Here is a 15,264-nt window from a genome sequence, read left to right as displayed (position 1 = left end):
GTTAAGTGCTCATCTGCCTGGCCTGATAGCCAGTTTCTCTCTGTCCTCAGGGCCTTCTCTTCTCAGACGGGCATTGCCCCCTTGTTCGTCTGGGCAAGTAGACAGTGCTTCTCAAGCCTTTTGTCTCCATCAAACAGCTTTCAGGGCGGTCCGACGTCACACAGTCACCATCTTCGATCCCGTTAATTGTTCAATTACCTCATCAGCCTCGGCTGTATCAATCAGCGGAAATGGTTTACGTCGGTATTCCGAAGAATTACACGCAGTCTCCGTCGTCTTTCGCGGGGACTCCTTCTCTGACCATCAACTATGAGGCCACTCAGGATCTTGACTCCAGCAGTGCCTTTGAAGGTCAGTCAATCCCAAGTACAGCAGTTGGCGGATACCATTTGCTCACAAATTCATACAGGTCCCGAGAAGTTGCTCGAGGTCTGGTTTGCTCCGTCTGCCAGCGAGCTCGGCGCCGCAGGCCCCGAGGGTCTGAAGAAGGTGCCTGGCGAGATCTGGAAGGACATGCTGGATCTTGTCAATTGCCAGGTTTTGTCGGTTGTCTCATCTGAGGATGTCGATGCCTACCTCCTGTCCGAGTCCAGCATGTTCGTCTGGCCCCATAAGTTGATTCTCAAGACCTGTGGCACCACGACCCTTCTGTCGGGTCTCCCGCGCATCTTGGAGATTGCCGCTCTCTTTGCAGGCTTCCCCCGCGCGACTGCCCCGCCGTCTCGTGGAATTGCCGTCGCGGCAGCTCCTTACCGGGTTTTCTACAGCCGCAAGAACTACTTGTTCCCTGACCGCCAGCGCGGCCCTCACCGCAGCTGGCGCGACGAGGTTCGTAACATGGACAAGCTGTTCCAGAATGGAAGTGCCTACATGATTGGCAAGATGAACGGAGAGCATTGGTACCTGTACCTCACTGAGCCTCACACGCTGCTCACTCCCCCGGCGAGCCCGACGGAGGAGGATGGCCATTTCTCCGAGACTGAGACCAAGGTTCTCAGTTTCCCCCAGGCCTCCCCGATCACCGACTGCAATGAGCATGATGAGACTCTGGAGGTCCTGATGACTGACCTGGACGAGGAGAACGCGAAGCAGTTCTACCTGGACAACGCCACCGCTGTTGCCGAGAAGCGGTTCCGTAACCTCGACAAGGATGATGGTGCTGAGCACATTGATGTGTTCGACAACGGCTCTGACCCGGATGATCCTGATGCGGACCGTCTGCTGCCAGCGGAGCTCACCACTGAGGGCCATGCACTCGGCACTGTAGTGTCTGAGGCCTGTGGTCTGTCAGATGTCTACCCCAAGAGCAAGTTCCCTGATGCTCGCATCGACGCGTACCTCTTCACTCCATGTGGCTTCTCTGCCAACGGTGTTATCCCTGCTCCGGATGGCAAGGCTCCTACGCACTATTTCACTGTGCACGTCACTCCGGAGCCGCACTGCTCGTATGCATCCTTCGAGACCAACGTTCCACACTCGCAGAACGGAAAGGCTACCGCCGACATCATTCAGCAGGTTGTCGATATCTTCAAGCCGGGCCGTTTCAGCATCACCTTGTTTGAGACCAAGCCTGCCATTGAGGATTTGGGCAACGACGCGAATGGCTTCCACGAGGTGCACGCGCAGCGCCAGGCTATGCGTCGCAACCCCAAGATGGAGCAGATCGAGGGCTATCGCCGTGTCGACCGCATCGTTCACGATCTGAACGGGTACGACCTCGTGTTCCGCTACTATGAGCGCAACGACTGGAAAGGGGGGCCCCCGGCTCGGAGAGAAGTACTAAGGTCCTCACTTCGATATGAAGCTGTTGGCGATGGACCTTTCCTCTCTCCACGTCCGCTGGTTCCAGTTGTTGACCTGCTCTTGTGTCCATTTCTTTATCTCATACCGTGCACAAATAGGTCTGCTTCTCTGTCTTTCTCGATTCAGTTCTTAGGACTATGGGATTTTTATCCCTCCTGTCTTTACATAGTACGCCGCATTGCATCTCTACGCTCCAAGCGTCTTGTCACTTTTTTCATGTTTGTTTTAGCTGGACTCCATCAGCGATTTTGTCTTTTATTCTTGCTGTGAATGATTCATCTAGTCACTCTTTCTTCATAATTGAACCATAATTACTGCTGCTTGAATACACTATGCAAATTTATCCAGACTATGCATGTAGTAAACCCGATGTATCGTTCATTTAAGCTTCTTTTTTGACGTAGTCTCACTTGGGCGGAGTATATAGTTTCCAAATTGGGTAGGCGGTCAGGGTGCTCTGGAATCGTCGCGACCCAATTCTGATCGCGTCTGGTAGCGGCTGTTCTTTGGGTGACTTTCTTTCATCTCGTGGGCAGGTCCTTCGGCAGGTTTCAGTTACTGGTTTCTATTCAACTTCTCAAATCTCGAATTTCCCTTTACCTCCGCGCGGCAGACTCGGGACCAGCGTGGCAGCGCATCACCAAACTCGACGGACCTTACCAAGCCCGCAGTTTCCTGTCAGTGCAGGTCCGATTAACCAGACGAACCTGGTTTCTAATACTCTCATCACTGTTCTCTTCGATTTTTCCAACATCATACGCTTTGAGACCTCCATTCTTCCACATAAAATCCTTCAAAATGTCGTCACCACCACCATATCAGACCCCAACCAACCCCCTCAAACGGCCCTCTATCTCCTCGTCCGCCTCACAACCACTAGGCAAGAAGGCTCGCATGCACCCTCTCCGACAAACCTCATTCCCGACGGGCCTTGATGCCGTAGGGGGCAGCTTCGGTGCGACCAGCGATGCCGGAAGTGTGACGGGCAGTTTCACAGGAAGCATTGGCGGCGCAAGCGCGGACGGTGTCTTTGCTAGTGCACTCCGCGGAAAAAAGCGAGGAAGGAAGAGCAAGGCCGAGAAGGAGCGCGAGCGTGAGCGAGAAGATGCGATGAGCTCGCGCGCCGGAGATGCGCGGCTTGGATCTGCTGATGCTGAAGGCTCGGTTCGAGGGGGCATGGGCGGAGGTGGTGGAGGAGGTGGTGATGATGCCGACGATGACGATGACGATGATGAAGGCGAGCTTTTGGGGCGAGAGGAGGGTACTACGGATACAGAGGCTGAGAAGAAGAACTTGGCGTATGTTGATCTTCAGTCGTGCGTCTGGTGAGATAGAAGACTAACCTTGCTGCTTATACAGGATCCTGGTTGATGCGTTCAACCCTCAGCAATCCGAGCGATATGACCTCTTCAAGCGAGCAAAGCTTCGCAAAGAATCCCTCCGCCGCATTGTCAATCACGCGCTTTCACAGTCCGTCCCGGCCAGTGTGGTTACAACAGTAAATGGGTTTACGAAGGTGTTTGCTGGTGAGATGATTGAGAAGGCGCGGACAGTCCAGGCGGAATGGGCCGATGCCTTTGATGATGCAGCACGAGCAGCATTCGACGCTGAAGAAGCGGCCGCTGAGAAAGCAGCCCTGGCCAGAGCTCAAGCTGCGGCCGCGCAGTCAAAGACTGCAACCCCTACTCCCTCGGGCACTCCCGTCCCTGGATCTGGTCCAGGATCTCTCAGCAATGGTATCAAGAAAGAGCCATCGGATACAGATCAGATACGGCCATCACCTACACCAACCAATTACCTCAACTCAACCTCTGTTCCTCCCCACCACATGTCTCCATCTCCCTCATTACAACAAGTTGGCCGGCCCTCAGTATCAAGTCCTGCACCGCTACGTCCACGAAGAGAGTTCCGCCCGCCATCTAACCCCCATCGCGGCCAGCTTCTACCGTCACACCTGCGCGAAGCACTTCGTCGATACAAGCGCGACGGCGAAGGTGGTGGCGTTGGTTTCTCCGGGTTGAGCATGGATAATCTTGGAGTGAAGGGCTCTGTTACATGGAGCTCCGGCAGCGTTGGTGGACGACGACTATTCCGCTAATCAAAAATTACTTTTTGAGTTCATACATAGGGCATATTGGCCGTCTAATTGTTTTTCACAGGCGCTTGGGGATTGTCGTCAAGGGTGTCGATGATCAATTGGAGTTTCCGCCTACATAGTAGTGGTGTTTCATATGGGTTACCGGACATAAAATTTGATACCACGCTATTCTTGCCTTTTCAATGGTTCGATCTTGAAACCAAAATCGAGATTCGATAGGCCTATTCTATCTTCATATGGAGAGAAGGAGTTTCCAAATCGTTGTCCAAATTAGAAGCTTACATTCCGCCACATCCTTGGCAAGGACTAGGCCTTGGACTGCTAATTCGATGGATAATTCACACAAAATATGTAAACGCGTCTCCTAGATCCACGAATGTTATGGTCCACCTAGTCCTACTACTAGTCATGTCTACTCCGTACTCCGTACAACATTACTACCTACCGCCCCTTAACCAGCCTAAAACAACTCCTGATCAGTACATTTATAGAACGGCTCCTATCATGAGGCGTAACAATTGCCCACAATAGAAAAACAAATAGATAGCCAGATCGACAGACTAAATCCTATTTTAGTAATGTCTCTTACTGGTGCTGCAAGGGCCAAACGCCTCCCGCGCATCCCTCATTTTTTTTTACTTCTTCCAACTATTGTTGAAAGGACAATATGCCCCCCTCTTGGCATACCTGCGTCTTCTCTAGATTTGTGTTTTGATCGACGCTTCGTGAACCCCTTAGACATGGAGAAGCGTACCCAGGTGCTTCTGGGCCGGTCGTCGGACGACGTGATGGGTTGGCTATCGCGCAGTGGGACCTGCTATTTGGCTTATGCGATGCATTAACTGTTTTGTACATACAGTATGACTTGTGGACGCGAGTTTTGGAGATGCGATGCGTTGTTGTACCCCTTCTTTCTTGGCGTGTGCCTTACTCGGCGAAGTATACACATAGCCTGGTTTCCGCTTGAAGGGATCGAGGTCCTCATTCTTTCGATGCTCTTTGTGTGTTTCTCCTTTGTACCTTTCACTCGTTATTGACTGCCTTGGTGACCTTTTGACGGCTTGGTCAACCTCAGGGTATATCTTGTTCCTCATGGTGATGTGATATCTCTTCGGAGTATCTGAAGCCCTAAGTGATTCTTTTAAATCAAATTTCATACACATCCTGATAAACATCATGTCGCTCTTTCCATCTTCTCATCTATACACTCGTTTAAAGGATACAATTCCGGCTGTTCTACCATGGAGTCAAGGGAACTTCTCCACGAAAGGTGACCCTCGAAAGAGCGTGAAGTGGATTGATGTATGTTTCCAGATATGATTACCACCATTTATCCCGCTAACTCCTATTGTTCAACATATAGGGCCTTCGAGGAATCGCTTCTTTCCTGGTAGTATTAACCCATCTCGCCCGCGCCTGGGACTATGACCTCTTTTCTCCTCGCGATACTGAAGACGCCACCCCACGCATCCTACAATGGCCTATCCTCCGCATCCCCTGGCAGGGCCGTCTCGGAGTCACTATTTTTGCATTTCTTACGGGCTATGTCTGCGCCCTAAAGCCACTGAAACTCTCGCGAGCGGGCGATACAGCAGCTGCTTTCACAACAATCGCTAAGAGCGCCTTCCGAAGGCCACCACGACTCATCTTCCCGGCCACAATTGCGTTATTAATATCATGGACGGTCGCCCAATTCGGTGGCTTTGTTGTTGCCAACCGCTCTGATAGCTGGTGGTGTCGGTATGCAGCTCCAGAGTTGGAGGATTCTCTGTCGAAAGAGATTCTTCGATTGGGCGAGAACTTTTTATCGACTTGGACGACGGGGTATATGGCATACGACGATCATCAGTGGGCTCTCCTGCCCTTGCTAAAGGCCTCTATGCTGGTCTTCATACTTCTTGTCGCGACTATGTTTATGCGATTCCGGTATCGAGTCGCCGTTTATATTGGGATGCTGTTGTATTATCACCAAGATGCGGCCAAAGATACGGGTACGAACTATATAGTTCCCCAGTCTCCTGGCAGATTCAGGACGAACACCCTGCTAACCCGACCACATATTGTTTAGAGACTTTCCAAATGCAAGCTATCTTCGGCATGCTTCTCAGCGATCTCTCATATTCCACCGCTCTCAAAAACTGGGTAGAAACCCATCGCTATACACGAAAGCTCATCACCATCCCACTCGCAGTTGCAGGCCTCCTAATCGCCTCCTATCCCGGCGAACACCCAGAATGGATGCCCTGGTCAAATTTCATGTTCGAACTATCAGAATACATCTTCCCACCAGACGTCAACATTGGCAAGCGCTACTCAGCCCTCGGCGTGGATCTCATCATCCTAGCAATCTACCTATCTCCATCGACCAAGGAGTTCCTCGCCAATCGGCTCTTGCTCTGGCTTGGAAAGCAGAGTTTCGCGGTCTATCTCATTCATGGAACGATGCTGCGTGTTGTCCTTTGTTGGATGTTGTATGGGATTAGTGGTCAGCCGTGGGAAGGAGGTGATGCTGCCACTAATGATGAGCGGGACTGGCTGCCAATTGGTCCGCCGTGGGTTGTTGCGATTAGTATACCGGTCTGGATTGGAATGGTGTATTCTGTTGCTGCGGCTTGGACGGCTTATGTGGACCCGTTTTGTGCATCTATGACTGAGAAATTGGAGCGGAAGGCTTTTGCAGAGGATGAGAAGGGATCGTTGCCGTTGCCGGCTGTGTCGATTCCTATGCGAACTACATGACCGGGCCTACTCATTGGCTCTTTTCTTTTGGTCTTCTTCAAATTCAAACAGATTGCTATGTGCTCTGTAAGAATCATTTTTTGGGGTTTGGGCCGAAGCGGGATGCATTTTCATGGAATAAGGTTGCAACAAGTCGTATGTACATGCAATTCAGGGCTATCGGTGTCAGTCTCCATCTTCTTAGTACACTCAATTAACTAATATAAGCTCTTTTTACTCATATCAGAACATTGATGCACAGACTACACATCGAGACAGGCGATTATAAGAGTGGTCAAAATAGATTCTAATCCTGTAATACACGAAAACGCAGAATGCCAATGTCAAAGCGCCATAATTTACAGTTTATACACATGGAGAAAGATTACTTCCTCCGAGCTTGGTTATCGCGTCCGACTGCCTGGAGATTCTTGAGAGAATTCTGAGCCTTCTGCCGCTCAGATGCGAGAGTCCTCATATGAGCACTTCGACGGGCGTGGTTCCGCTCCTCGCGCAAGGCAGCTTCCCGAGCCCTGGCTTCCTTCTCGTATCTCTCTGCTGACTGTCGGTCCTCGGTGCTGAGACGAGGCCCGGCGGCACGAGAACCATCGACATTCTTGGTAGAGTTGCCCCTCACCTCACTCCACTTATCCGTAACTTCTTGCTTGGCCTTCTCGCTCCAGCTGCTGATGCTCTTCTGGACCCGGTCGATGGCGCTGATGTTGCTGTCATTGGTGGGCTCTTGTTTCTTGAACTTCTCCGGGTTGGCTTGAAGCTCTGCCAGACGGGTTTGGAGCTGCTCCAGGTTGCTCATATCTTGCGGGGCCTGGCGCCGGATAGGGATAGCCATGCCCATGGCATTACGGAAGTTGGCGTTGTTAATGATGTATGCCTGAGCAAGACCGAGGACACCGGTAGACAGGAAATACAGCTGCAGAGCACCGGGCTGGAAAGCCATGAATGTGAAAGAAATGGCCGGGAGACCGATCAGCATGGCCTTACCAGCGGATGTGTTGAGAATATCCATAGTACCAGTCTCTCCACCTTTCTGTTATGTTTGTTAGCCTCCCTACTCAATTGTCATGAGCAAGGCATCGGGTCACTTACCTTGAGCGTAAAGTACAAACACGAGGCTGTAATGACGGGGATCAAGTATAGCTGGTCGGCCACGGTCAAGTCATTCAACCACAAAGCAGACTCGCTCAGCAAGCCCGGCACCGGCAAAGAGGTCATGCCGCGGACGACACGGAAGATACCATAACCGAGAGGGATCTGCAGCATAGGAATAAAAGCCTTCGAGGGCTTGATTCCATGCTGGGCCTGAACCTTATCGAGCTCGGCCTTCTTAATCTGGAACTCGTGTGTCTGCCCATTCATCCGGGCCTTCATCATCTCCTGACGAAGAGGATCAATGAGAGGGCGAGCGTTATGAGTACGGGCACCCGTGTCGGAAGCAGCTATAGTTGGCTTGAACAGACCGATACGCACTAGAATGGCAGCACTGACAATACTAGCCCACCAGGGCATACCCGTCCAAATGTGAATATGCTCGATCACATATTGGAGCATGGAAGACGGACCCCAACCATAGTCCAGACCGAGTTCCTTCAAGTATCCAATCTTCTCAGGAATCTCCGAAATATCAAAACCGACATCAGTCGGGTCAATCGGCGTTGTCGTTTCGGGGACGGAAGCGGGAGTGGACTCGGAGGAGGTCGAGTTGAAACGGATCGCAACAGGGCTGGCAGCAAGGGCAGCACGGCGCCATGAAGCAGTCCCAGAAGAAGCGAGGGTCAATTGGCTCTTCTGGCCGGAAAGTTGGAAGCGCTGAGGCCTAAAGGTCGAGATCTGCCAGGACAGTCAGTACGTGGAGCCTTTGCCGGGGATCCTAGATAGGACAAACCGATCGGGTGGATCGAGAAACCGCAGTGAGCCGTTGCCGCGCAAAGGCAGTGGCAGCACTGGGCCCTTTGAGGCCAGCAGCTCCCATCATTTTGTTAAATAACGAAGGAAAGTATGAAATTATGAACAGACAGTCGGACCATCGCGAATCTCCCGCGCCTGTCGGGGAGACTTTTTCTGCCGGGCGGAGAACATCCCGGTAAACATCCGATGCCGACTGATTGCCGGCTTTGGCCGTTTACTCTTAGGTATGTACAACAGATGATGGACAGCAATCCTCTCTATCACATTTGGGGATCGTCCAATAACCAGGACAAAAACAGAGAGCTATTTGCCTGGAACTCAACGAATAAACTCTGGAGCTGTCTGCAATGCTACGAATTGGCCACGTCTGGGAGGAATTAATATCATAGCAGTGGAAAGGTGAAGCAAAGTGAATGAATTATGTACAATTGAGGTTGCTGGATAGCTAGATGCCATCAACAGTGAATACGAAGTGATACTTCTATCATTCTTGGACCATGAAATAAGAATCAAAGGGGGAGGAAACGCAAGTTTATGTTCATACTACTCCTTTTATACTCCACTAACTTATCAGCTAAAGGCTGTTGATCTCCACCAATACCCAAGAACTAGCGGGCTTGTTTACTTCTATTGCAAAGTCCTCAAAGATACAAATTGAAATCTCGTTCAAATGTCCTTACGCAAGCACGCAGAAAGGTTAAGATGGTGACGTCGGTCTCGGAAAGCGCATTATTACGGATACGAGCATCATGTGAACATAAATGGTTTTACTCATTGCAAGAAACGGTGAGATATTCTAAGCAATATGTGAAATGAAAATCCAATTCGCCAGACGCCAGCTGAGCAGTCTATGTACATGCGCTACATCCAAGTGTTGACCCGAGGTCAGGTATCTCTCCAAACAGACATGTACCAGTTTTGTGTTTCCCATATCAATGCAGATCTGAGTTTTAGAGAAAATATTGTGTCAATAGAGCCAGGCATTCTGACCAATGGCCCCCACTTATTCCAAAGCCGCAGTGTCGTTCAAGCCAGCAGCGGAGGTAACCCGCCTCCGCTCTGAAGGAAGCTCCCGAACCTCGACTCCAGGGCCCACGGGATGTGATCGGCGGTACATTGGGAAGATCTAGAGCAGAGAAACAGGCAGTCAGCATTCGCATAACCTATTAACTATTTTATGATCGGCACAAACCTTGGTGTTAGACCATCCCAGGCGGAAGGCCGCTTCATGGGCAAACAGCTCGCCAAAGCCCAGCATGAGACCGTTCACAAAGGGGAGCAAAAGGTTGATCGCTGCACCACGGATGAGACCCCAGATTGTCGGAGGCTTGTAGAGAATCATGGGAGAACTGGAGGTGGAAGGGGGCGAGGAGGGTGACTCGTTGTTTGCCGAGTAGTTTTCCGAATCGGAGGGGACAGTCAGGGCGGAGTCGTAGAGCTCGACTCGCGAGCCTGTAGCGTCGGATGCCATGGTGACGGTGGGTGGGCGGTGAGATGTGTAAAGGATGAATTGACAGAGGTCAAGAGGAAGTTGGAGATCGGAGGTATACAGCGTGGAGTTTGGTCAACTGCTCCCACTGGCGGTCGGGATCCTCCTCATTCCATCGGGACTGCAGAGCGCGGGCAGACGTGTGGATTATGTCAGCGGGTCAACTTCCAGGACCTGAACTATATTCTGAAACCTGGTCGCGTACTCCGTAGTATCTCTAGAAAGTGTTATAAAGTTATATAGACATATAAATCCAGGGAAATCATCTGTATGCCATTCATATAAGTAAATGTACTGGGGTTGGCCCCTGGATACCTATGTTTTCTGCTCGACACTCGATAGAAAGTCGATTTGAGCTCGACCCTGACTCCCTGAGACAAAATGCTTACACGAATAGATATCCTAGCTAACTTTCGATATACGTACAAATTATGAGATCAGTGTCTAATCTTATTGAGGCTGTCCATTCCTGTTCGGGGCCATAAAGGGTCCAGTTTCATAGATCGCTAAGAGCCTCAGGCGCCGATGGTCGGAAGATCCTCCGCTCCGGCTGACCAATGGAGTGACGTACCTGCCGCGGGTGTTTAGCTGGCTCCTCCAGCTCGATGTGGTAGACATTGCAAACAATACCTCCTTTCACCTTCTCAACCCTTACGATACTCCACAAACCACTTTCCTCACCTCCCTCAAGGTGATTTAAAGGCATATCACTTGCGAACTCCTCGTCAGAAATTGCACTTCAAGTTCAAACATGGACTACAACCCCGCAGAGCACGATGAGGTCGTGTCTCAGTTCTGTAACATGACAGGAACCAAGCCAGCAGAGGTGAGTACTGCATTTCCCATATCCCTAATCTGTACCAGTAATGACTTTTCCCCTTGAAACAGGCTCAGGAGTACCTTTCTGCAAATGGGTGGGATGTGGAAGCTGCCGTGACCGAGTTCTTCGCGGAGCAAGATGAGGCTCTACAGGACATGAACACTGGTGGTGGCCGTCGACTGGGCACAGAAGAGACATCTGGAACAACCGGAGGAGGCCGTTCCCTCGGTGGGGGCCCCATTCCAGCTTCTTCATCCGCCACGCCTCAGTCTTCGTCATCGAGCCGACGTGCTGCACCAAAGAAGAAGTTTGCGACATTGGGAGACTTTGCTACAGGGAGTGGTGGTGACTCGTCCTCCGAAGATGGCTCTGAGGATCAGGATTTCTTTGCTGGTGGAGAGAAATCCGGTTTGGCCGTGCAAAACCCGGACGACTTGAAAAGGAAGATTCTCGAAAAGGCTCGCCGGTAAGCTGCAATCACGGTGCCAAATGTTGCATAGATCCTCTTCTAACCACTCTATGATATAGAGCGCAGCCCCCTTCTTCAGAGGAGCCCCAGTCCCGACCCTCTTACTTCACCGGAACCGCCCGCACCCTTGGTGGCGACGACGCGCCCAGCCGAGTCATCGAAGATCCCTCTGAGCCTCAACCGCAGCGCCCCCAGCGCGTCCACCGAATTCTCCACTTTTGGGCCGATGGCTTTTCAGTCGATGATGGCGAGCTATACCGCACCGATGATCCCCGAAACGCCGAAATCTTGGAAGGCATCCGCCAGGGTCGCGCCCCTCTGACTATTATGAATGTTCAAGCGGGGCAAGAAGTTGACGTCGAGCTTAAGCAGCATGACGAAAAATATGTGAAGCCCAAGCCCAAGTACAAGCCCTTCTCGGGTGTCGGACAGCGGCTCGGAAGCCCTACACCTGGCGTACAAAGCAGCCAGTCTTCGACTCCTTCCGCTGCTCCTGCTCCCGCCACGACTGGGCCTCCCAAGCCTGAAGTGGATGAGTCGCAGCCAACAGTTACTCTACAGGTGCGGTTGGGAGATGGCACTCGTCTGACATCTCGTTTCAACACTACTGCCACTATCGGCGATGTCTACGCCTTTGTTGCAGCCGCCACTCCAGATGGTCGGAACCGCGCATGGGTTCTCATGACCACGTTCCCCAGCAAGGAGCTCAGTGACTGGAGCGTTACTCTTGCTGACCTGCCGGAGTTCAAGCGTGGAGGTGTGGTTGTCCAGAAGTGGACTTAGGACATTTCACGCATTCGTCCTTTGCTTAGGGCTGTCTTCAAAAGCGAGTGGCGACGGAGATAGAATAGTTCTCAAGCGCCTAATGGTTAAATACGACAATGACAATTACGGCACCGTTATTTTGGCTACATTCAGTAGGCCAACGGTACCACAAAAATACAGGAAAACTCTGCTTACGATAACTAGAATCCCACGTACACAAGATAGAAAGTATAGGAACCATTCGGGGACATTGTTTTAGTCAGAGAGCGGCGATTGATAAGCGTCCGAGGTCGGCTCCCCACTTAAGCCTACTTCTCCGTCACTGTCTTTGCTTTCCCTCTACACATCTCCTTTAACTTCGCGAAGATGCCTCTAGATGGAGTCAAGAATATTGTGCTGGTGAGTAGCCCTCTCCAATAAGCAGGCGCCTCCCCATACAAGCCTGTCCCGAGCAGAACACCATCCCAATTTGCCCCAGCAGCTTATCGATAACGGATGCATGAGGGGCAGAGGACGAGATTGGGAGTCACCAGCAGCAGCATCTCCAAAACACCTAAATCTACAAGACTAACCTACATGTGTCGCAGGTTTTATCCGGCAAAGGAGGCGTTGGAAAATCCTCCGTTACCCTCCAACTCGCGCTCGCGCTTTCGTTACAAGGCAAATCTGTCGGCATCCTCGACATCGACCTAACAGGCCCCTCAATCCCACGACTCGTCGGCCTCGAAGAGGCAAAAATCACTCAATCACCTAATGGCTGGCTACCCGTTCCAGTCCACGATGCTGTTGCGACACAAACAGACGCCTCATCGCCCAAACCCCGCGGCTCCCTCCGCTGCATGTCCCTCGGTTTCCTCCTCCGAGACCGCGGCGACGCCGTCATCTGGCGCGGACCGAAGAAAACCGCCATGATCCGCCAGTTCTTGTCAGACGTATCATGGGGTTCAACAGATTACCTCCTCATCGATACCCCGCCGGGTACGAGTGACGAACATATCGCGCTGGCAGAGCAACTCCTCACTCTATCTACGACGGACGCTGTCGCCGCCGCGCGGTCGAGTTTACCTCGTTTAACGGGTGCAGTGCTAGTTACGACACCGCAGGCGGTCGCTACGTCGGACGTGCGCAAGGAAGCCAATTTCTGCGTTAAGACTAGTATTCCAATTCTTGGGGTTATTGAAAATATGTCCGGGTATGCTTGTCCGTGCTGTGGCGAGGTGAGCAATTTGTTCTCTAGTGGTGGTGGAGAAGTCATGGCGCAGCAATTGAGTATTCCGTTTTTGGGGCGGGTGCCTGTTGATGTTAAGTTTGGGGAGCTTGTGGAGGGGAAGGTCGAAGTTGATAGTGATGACGAGGATGAGGAGGAGATTGGGAAACAGGATGAAGCCCCGGTTGAGCCTGACACGAGGCCTCTGGTGGAGAGATACCAGGAGGGCTGGTCGTATCCTCGGTTCGAGGAGTTTGCGCAGACGATTATTGGGAATGTGCAGGCTACGGCTGGGACTTCGTAGTCGTTGGTTTTCTCTTTTCGAGTCTAGAGAAAAGTCGAGGGCGTTTCGGGTTTTAGCGATTACCATTCATGTCTGCTATTTCGCATCGCATTAACGAGGGCGTTGTATATACATTCGCTAATTCTAAAGTTTACCTGCATATGGGTATGTTTTCCAAGGAACATGAGAGAATCAATTCAATATTGGAAATTGCGTGTTTGCACACATAAGGATATCTGAAGCATGTCGTATAGTCATTAAAGGTCATCATCCGTCATCAATCATTACAAAACGGGGACAATGAATAAATGCCCACAAGCTAAGCTGCAGGCAAAGATGTGTTTTCATCGTCTGCTCGCCCGAGCATAGCCCGGAGACGATCCTCGGCTGATTGCAAGGCAGGTCGCGAGTCTGGTTCAACGACACGAGTAGTCCATTTCAGCCAACCAAGGAGAGATTGGACCACATCGGACGTATTCCAGGTGTCCGGTGTTGAGCGGCCACTGGCCCTTCCACCTAGGCGTGGCTCAGTAGCAATGTGCTGATCATCGGCTCGCGCATCAAAGTGAACTTCTGAGATTATAGCTGGGGTAGCTATATCTTGCGAGGACTGGCCCGAATTGCCAGAGGGCTGATGCTTCCCCAGCAGGTCCCGGCTGGAGTTCTTTGGCCCCGTGGGAAACTCGCGAATCACTGGCAATGCGTCTCTTTCTAACCCAGTAGCTGAAGCCGACTGTCCATTCATGATGGCAGACTGTGCAGCCATTATGGAGGTCGAACCCCCATTACGCTCCAAGGCGGATGCAGCGTGCCGGAGATTCTCCAGATAGCGATAGAAAGAGAATGGATGCATATCACGGCTAGTATCCATCACGCCGGGGTCTTCATCAAAGATAACGACACCCTCATCGGCACGACCTTCCTCACTCGAGCTTGCCTCTTCAACCGGCACCAAGCCACCTGTTGGTGGAGCACGAATCTCTCCCAACGGGGCGATGTGACTGCCATACTCATTGGCAAGACTTAGTTTACTGCGCCCACAGATCTCGGCGATTGAGTCTAATGTTCCACGGATATCGGGATCGATGGCCTGCAGTATACTATCAATACTGAAGTCTTTATCGGACGGGAGCGGCGAACCCGAACTCCTCGACCCGGTAAACGGGAACAGTCGACGCGGAGACATGGTCGATGACTTGCTCCTCGGTTCATCCTCTGCATTTCCAGAATACGCTCTGACCAGAACAGGCCGCGTTGGTAAAGTAGACAGCCGCCCCGATGTTAGATTAGCAGCAGCGCGGTCTGAGTGTTGCGTGTCTTCGTGCACTTCACGCAGAGCCGAAGACTGAGGGTCTCGGAATGTTTCGTAGTCGGCAAAGGACTCGTAGTGCTGCCAGCTTGCGTAGTGGGAAGGTCCTGCATGGCCTTCATGCGGAGATAGTCGAGACCAACCTTGTCGGGTGAAAGACGAGGACGATAACCGACTGCCATCCCAGCGAGGTGTCCGCGAATCCCCGTCCATTTTCAAACTCACCACTACAGATACCGAAGTGCCTTCACGTCAGAGCAAGACAACGCAGCCATGTGAGGGGGAAACCCCCGCTCGGAAAGAGTATGTCTGCTGCCGAGTATGTAGCACTCACGAGGCAAGGTGCGTCTCAAGTCGCATGCACAAGGTGCACCCGG

General features: G+C 51.8%; 8 protein-coding genes across 8 annotated transcripts; 5 read left to right on the top strand and 3 right to left on the bottom strand.

The window, feature by feature from the left end:
* Window positions 1–230: 230 nt before the first annotated feature.
* N7473_003621 (adenosylmethionine decarboxylase SPE2) lies at window positions 231–1,936 on the top strand (the record flags this gene model as incomplete). The annotated part of the gene is made up of 3 exons (XM_057149561.1): window positions 231–351; window positions 410–1,865; window positions 1,930–1,936. The coding sequence occupies 3 exons, from the start codon at window positions 231–233 to the stop codon at window positions 1,934–1,936; spliced, it is 1,584 nt and encodes a 527-aa protein (XP_057013215.1).
* A 665-nt stretch (window positions 1,937–2,601) lies between these two features.
* N7473_003620 (transcription initiation factor TFIID subunit 11 family protein) lies at window positions 2,602–3,901 on the top strand (the record flags this gene model as incomplete). Its single annotated transcript, XM_057149560.1, has 2 exons — window positions 2,602–3,101; window positions 3,163–3,901. 2 exons carry the CDS (start codon window positions 2,602–2,604, stop codon window positions 3,899–3,901), a joined length of 1,239 nt encoding a protein of 412 aa, XP_057013214.1.
* A 986-nt stretch (window positions 3,902–4,887) lies between these two features.
* N7473_003619 (acyltransferase family protein) lies at window positions 4,888–6,671 on the top strand. The gene is made up of 3 exons (XM_057149559.1): window positions 4,888–5,203; window positions 5,265–5,892; window positions 5,970–6,671. The coding sequence occupies exons 1-3, from the start codon at window positions 5,078–5,080 to the stop codon at window positions 6,638–6,640; spliced, it is 1,425 nt and encodes a 474-aa protein (XP_057013213.1). The 5' UTR covers window positions 4,888–5,077; the 3' UTR covers window positions 6,641–6,671.
* Window positions 6,672–7,004: 333 nt separating this feature from the next.
* Window positions 7,005–8,612, bottom strand: N7473_003618 (membrane insertase OXA1; the record flags this gene model as incomplete). The annotated part of the gene is made up of 3 exons (XM_057149558.1): window positions 7,005–7,667; window positions 7,727–8,467; window positions 8,523–8,612. 3 exons carry the CDS (start codon window positions 8,610–8,612, stop codon window positions 7,005–7,007), a joined length of 1,494 nt encoding a protein of 497 aa, XP_057013212.1.
* Window positions 8,613–9,337: 725 nt separating this feature from the next.
* N7473_003617 (TOM13-domain-containing protein) lies at window positions 9,338–10,123 on the bottom strand. Its single transcript, XM_057149557.1, has 2 exons — window positions 9,738–10,123; window positions 9,338–9,671 (listed from the first exon to the last, which is right to left on the bottom strand). Exons 1-2 carry the CDS (start codon window positions 10,014–10,016, stop codon window positions 9,549–9,551), a joined length of 402 nt encoding a protein of 133 aa, XP_057013211.1. The 5' UTR covers window positions 10,017–10,123; the 3' UTR covers window positions 9,338–9,548.
* A 662-nt stretch (window positions 10,124–10,785) lies between these two features.
* N7473_003616 (protein phosphatase regulator SHP1) lies at window positions 10,786–12,106 on the top strand (the record flags this gene model as incomplete). The annotated part of the gene is made up of 3 exons (XM_057149556.1): window positions 10,786–10,860; window positions 10,923–11,320; window positions 11,383–12,106. The coding sequence occupies 3 exons, from the start codon at window positions 10,786–10,788 to the stop codon at window positions 12,104–12,106; spliced, it is 1,197 nt and encodes a 398-aa protein (XP_057013210.1).
* Window positions 12,107–12,425: 319 nt separating this feature from the next.
* On the top strand, window positions 12,426–13,599 carry N7473_003615 (Mrp/NBP35 family ATP-binding protein; the record flags this gene model as incomplete). Its single annotated transcript, XM_057149555.1, has 2 exons — window positions 12,426–12,487; window positions 12,676–13,599. The coding sequence occupies exons 1-2, from the start codon at window positions 12,455–12,457 to the stop codon at window positions 13,597–13,599; spliced, it is 957 nt and encodes a 318-aa protein (XP_057013209.1). The 5' UTR covers window positions 12,426–12,454.
* Window positions 13,600–13,897: 298 nt separating this feature from the next.
* N7473_003614 (uncharacterized protein) lies at window positions 13,898–15,100 on the bottom strand (the record flags this gene model as incomplete). Its single annotated transcript, XM_057149554.1, has 1 exon — window positions 13,898–15,100. The coding sequence occupies one exon, from the start codon at window positions 15,098–15,100 to the stop codon at window positions 13,898–13,900; it is 1,203 nt and encodes a 400-aa protein (XP_057013208.1).
* Between the last annotated feature and the right edge of the window lie 164 nt (window positions 15,101–15,264).

This window comes from Penicillium subrubescens, assembly GCF_028828155.1.
Source record: "Penicillium subrubescens strain IBT 31985 chromosome Unknown utg000002l_segment0_segment0, whole genome shotgun sequence".
NCBI lineage: Eukaryota > Fungi > Ascomycota > Eurotiomycetes > Eurotiales > Aspergillaceae > Penicillium > Penicillium subrubescens.
The sequence above is the reverse complement of the archived record's forward strand: the minus strand, read 5'-3'. Positions and strand labels throughout refer to the sequence as shown.